Source organism: Oncorhynchus nerka, unplaced genomic scaffold (assembly GCF_034236695.1).
Source record: "Oncorhynchus nerka isolate Pitt River unplaced genomic scaffold, Oner_Uvic_2.0 unplaced_scaffold_6439, whole genome shotgun sequence".
Classification (NCBI taxonomy): Eukaryota; Metazoa; Chordata; class Actinopteri; order Salmoniformes; family Salmonidae; genus Oncorhynchus; species Oncorhynchus nerka.
In genome coordinates this window covers 4,334-9,037 of record NW_027034876.1, presented here as the reverse complement: position 1 = coordinate 9,037, position 4,704 = coordinate 4,334, and the positions used below count along the sequence as shown (strand labels likewise).

The following is a 4,704-nucleotide window of genomic DNA, read 5'->3' as shown; positions in this document are numbered from 1 at the left end:
CATGGCTAATGACATGTTAATGCGCTATCTGTGGGGCCCTCAACCAATGTGTTCATAATATGCTATCTGGGGGGCCTGACCTCCAGGCTGCTCTCAACGCCATAAAATAATAATATTAACTTTTCTTTTGGGGGGAGGGGAGGGTTGGAGTCCCCTGGAGTTCGGGGTCCCATGGCACGTGCCCTGTGTACCCATTCGGTAAGCCGGCCCTTTGTGTGTATGTGTCTGTCTTTCTGTCTGTGTGTGTGTGTAGGCTATGCATGCTCACTGTGTGAGTGTGTGTGACTCAGTTTGTTTTCTATGCCATATCCTTGCTTTGTGGTGCACTAAATGAAAACAGCTAAATAGAGCAAGGCCTTAGCAATGGGACACCATCTCCCCCACGACCTCTGCCTCCTGGAGGTGTGAGCTGCCTTGCCATGCTAAACATAACATGTATACAACATGCATGGAAAATGACTGACTCGGCTGTGCGCTATTAAAAGAGCTCAAATCCCAAAGTATTGCTGGGGGGATGGGACTGCTGGTCAGAGCTACAATCTGTGTGGGCTGGGGCTGGGAACATTGCCCCAAATGAGAAGACCTAGCCAGGAATACTAGCAGACAATTTTTCCACAAGAGGTTTAGCCACCCCAAACCGTAAGTGGCAGTTGTGTGAATGATATCAAACCATACTATAGGTGTGAAATGGAGACAGTCAGCCAATGACACACAGCCAGGACAGTATTTTCACGTTTTGTGTTGAGACACAGGGAAACTTGTTACTGTAACTGTATAGTTCCATGTTCTGATTTCATTGTAGTTTGTGTAGGGATGGCAGGATAACACCTATGATTACTGTCTTTTTTCTTCTTCACATTGTGTCTTTATCACATTTGTTTCATTCATGTTATTTTTGGATCTATTAAGTTTATCTTTGAGTTGTGCTGATGTTACCGTACAGCTTTTGAAAATAACGTTGCTATATTATTTTTAGGTCAGGATATATTTGGAGCCTCCCCTTGGACAGACACACACTGTACAGTACATGGTAAACTGTGGCTTAAGTGCTATTAAAACACCCAGTAGAACAAATACTGTGGACCAATCACACTTAAACTGTAATGGGACACACTGGGATTGTCGTAGGTGGTTATTGCAAAGATATAGTAATCTGAGGAAAGAAAGTTACTGTAAAGTGACTGTATCTTATACTGTATGAATAAACTATGAAATGTTGAGTCACCTTGACTGTCTGACATATTCGGTATGCTTCACATTGACACTGTCCTAACTGAAGATGGGTTTCACTTTGCCCTTTGTGATAATTTGAGGTCATGTATCAAGGAGTATGTTTAGCTCCTTCTGATGAAACAACCAGACAGCATTTATTAGAGTGATCATAAGCTCTATCTTTTAACTTTGCTCTTGTCACTACAGTACATGGTCAATATCTGTCTCTTCTGTTTCCATTGCAGAGTTATGGAGTAACTAAAGGCTTAAAGGCCCAGTGCATTCAAAATGTATTTTTCTGTGTTTTATATATATTTCCACACTATGAGTTTTGACAAATACTGTGAAAATGGAACATGATGATAATGGCCTTTAAGTGTAAGAGCTGTTTGAAAAGACCACCTGAAAAAATCAGCCTGTTTTGGTGGGATGGAGTTGTGGCCTGCCGGTGACATCACCAGTTGGTAAATTAGTTAATAGACCAATAAGAAAGAGAGCTCCAACACTCTCAGCCAATAACAGCAAGATTTCAGTTTTCTCCTCCAAATCTGATCACTCCCAGACAGTCCTAGCTAAATTCTTATTTGATAAATTGCCCTTTTCTAAAAGCATTTTTTCTTTCTTATTTTTGACCAAAACATCTGCATTGGACCTTTAACGGTTGTCTTTAACAGGGTCTTTTGGATACCAAAATCATGGACCTGGAATATCTGTTGGTATGAAATACATTTTTGAGAATGTTCAATATTCTCACTTTGATCATATAATCACCCATAGAATTTGAATTTAATTCTTATTATATGTATCACTTCTCATCCATTAGTCAATCCATTGATTATTGATTCATCTTGGCATGCTTTCATCATATCATATAATGGACTGTAGACCCACGTGTATTTATATAAGAATGCCATTGCATACTTCTGAACAATACATTTACTGCCTGTATTTTTAATTCAAAACTATCAAGTTTTCTCATTAAACACTAAAACATGGCACTATATGCTACTGAAAATGATATTCCCATTGGTCTTTTCCAGAGTATGGACCCAGCTGCAATTCTGCTGGTGCCTGTTGTGGTGGTGGTAACAGCAGTGGTTATTTTCCTGCACAGTCTGGTGCTCAAGTTCTTGTCCACAGCAACGGTGCGCAACAAGGTGGTCGTGATAACAGATGCCTTAACAGGACTGGGAAAGGGTAAATCCTTTGTTTTGATTTTGAAAAACAAAGCTCAGATAGGAAGTGCACGTAGAAAACTGTTATTACATTGTTACTAAAACAGTATTCTGTCTTTAAATGTATTAATCCAAACCTTTGCAGAATGTGCAAAGTTGTTTCACGAGGGAGGAGCTAGAGTCATCCTTTGCGGAAAAACTTGGGAAAAACTTGAAGGTTTTGCTGATAACCTGACTAGCGCTGCAGACCCTAAATTAGTAAGTATGTCATAACTCTTAAACCCAACAGAGCAATTATATGGTCTTTATATGCATGATACAAAGTTACGTTTTATTAGCATTTATATGAATATGCAGAAATTGTAAAGTGATCATGAATATCCTAAAGATTAATAACCATACTGTATATTACAGTAATTTGGTCCTGCATTATTGTGAAATTCTCTTTCCCTTTCCTAGACCTTCCCTCCTAAACTTGTGCTGGTTGATTTCGGTGACATGAACAGCATGCCAGATGTGATCGTAGAGACACTGGAGTGTTATGGCTGTGTGGATGTGCTCATTCTCAACAGCAGCCTTAAAGTCAAGGCCCCAGTACAGAGCACATCACTGAAGATGGACAAGCTAGTTATGGACAATAACTACTTTGGCCCTATCACAGTGGCTAAGGGTACTATATCACAACAGAGCATAATTGAACTCAGTTAAAAGGAATTGAAGTTTGAGAGTTGTGTTACATTGGTCCCTTCCACAGGTCTTCTGCCATCCATGATGTCGAGGAGGACAGGCCATGTGATTCTGGTCAACAGCATCCAGGGCAAGCTGGCTATGCCTTTCCGTGCCACTTGTGAGTTCAGTCATTTTCATACCGACAGTAGGCCTACTTCTGAATGTAGTTTGATGAAGTTTGAATTAACAGGTATTCAGATGTACAGTATGAGTTCCCTCAATAATGGAACGATTGTATGAGCGGGAGATCAGGGTCTGAATTTGGCTTCTGCTGGGTTTCAGATGCTGCCTCTAAGCATGCGGTCCAAGCCTTCTTTGACTGTCTGCGGGCTGAGGTCCAAGAGTATGGCATCTCTGTCAGCACTGTCAACCACACCTTCATCATCTCCCCTCCACCTGGGGAAAAGACCAAGAAGTCCATCTGGTCAAGTAACCTGCTGTCTCAGTTGATGATCTTAATACTGTGTGTTGTGTTGGTCTGACTACTCTAACCAACCTTATCCCGCCTCCCCCTCCCAGTCTTCTCCAAACAGAAGGTTATGGGCATCACACCAGCAGAGGCTGCCAGTGAGATCCTGAAGATTCTGAACAGCAAGAAGAGAGAGGTGGTCATGGCTCACTCCCTCCCCAAGATGGCCATCTATGCCAGATCCCTTTTCCCAAATGTATTTTTCGCTGTGATGGCTGCAGGAGTGAATAATGCTGCAGGAGTGAATAATATTGCAGCTTTAGCAGACTCAGAGGAGCTGTAGTCAACATTGCATTGGATTGGCACTGATTCTGGATACACACCACATAGAACTGGGAATAAGATGATGTGTTGGGCCAGCACTTATGACTGTCAAATATGGAGGACCAGCTGAGACCGGAATGAAAAGAGAAGAAGACAAAACGATTATTGAAATGTTTGTATGTTTTCAATGCTGAATGGACACAGGTGACTGAAAAAGATGTTGGAAAAATGTTTACTTGGAAACTAAAATAACTTGGGTATCTCATAAGGTATGCAACTTGCTTCAGTAGAACTGTCATATAGCAGAAATGAGGGAAACTGTTGTTTGTGTTATTGGGAACCTTATATTAGGCCTATAGAACCAAGAAATAAACCTTGTTTTGATCTCTGTCTCATTGTCTTTACTTTTCATAATATATGTAACATTGGTAAAGAGACCACTTTGTAGCCTACAGATGGAATTGAAGACTCATAATTGTATTTTGTGACAGAGGTGGATGGTAATTGAATTACAATCTCAACTCATTATAGTCATGAAGTAACTATTTTACGCTGGCTAGTGGACATCAATGGAATTGCATTGGGAAAGACTGCGCACAGCCACGAGTGAGAATTGACTCTTGAACAAGAATATCGATATGGCTTTACGAAAATTGATTTTTCGCGTCTATGCATTGAACAGCACACGTCATTCTGTAAAGGTTTTGAATACTCAATATTTCTGCCTTTAGTGTATTGAGTCCTAACACCGATTTGAGAGTAAAACATGACCGACACAACCTCTGCTTTTCTATCAACCTGGACGGCGAAGGTGAGCGTGAAACAGAGCCGGGATTGCCATTTACAACCAGAGGG

General features: G+C 40.9%; 1 protein-coding gene across 1 annotated transcript; it reads left to right on the top strand.

Annotated features, from left to right (window-relative positions):
• Positions 1–118: 118 nt before the first annotated feature.
• Positions 119–4,239, top strand: LOC115110721 (dehydrogenase/reductase SDR family member 7C-B-like). The gene is made up of 8 exons (XM_065014034.1): positions 119–198; positions 1,887–1,928; positions 2,253–2,409; positions 2,533–2,645; positions 2,847–3,057; positions 3,142–3,234; positions 3,399–3,545; positions 3,636–4,239. The coding sequence occupies exons 1-8, from the start codon at positions 172–174 to the stop codon at positions 3,866–3,868; spliced, it is 1,023 nt and encodes a 340-aa protein (XP_064870106.1). The 5' UTR covers positions 119–171; the 3' UTR covers positions 3,869–4,239.
• The last annotated feature ends 465 nt before the right edge of the window (positions 4,240–4,704 follow it).

Coding starts and splice junctions, on each gene's coding strand:
- LOC115110721 (XM_065014034.1), top strand. CDS start 172: ATGGCACGTGCCCTGTGTACCCATTCG. Junction 199..1,886: donor GTGCCCTGTGTACCCATTCG/GTAAGCCGGCCC, acceptor TGTCTTTAACAG/GGTCTTTTGGATACCAAAAT. Junction 3,235..3,398: donor TATGCCTTTCCGTGCCACTT/GTGAGTTCAGTC, acceptor GCTGGGTTTCAG/ATGCTGCCTCTAAGCATGCG.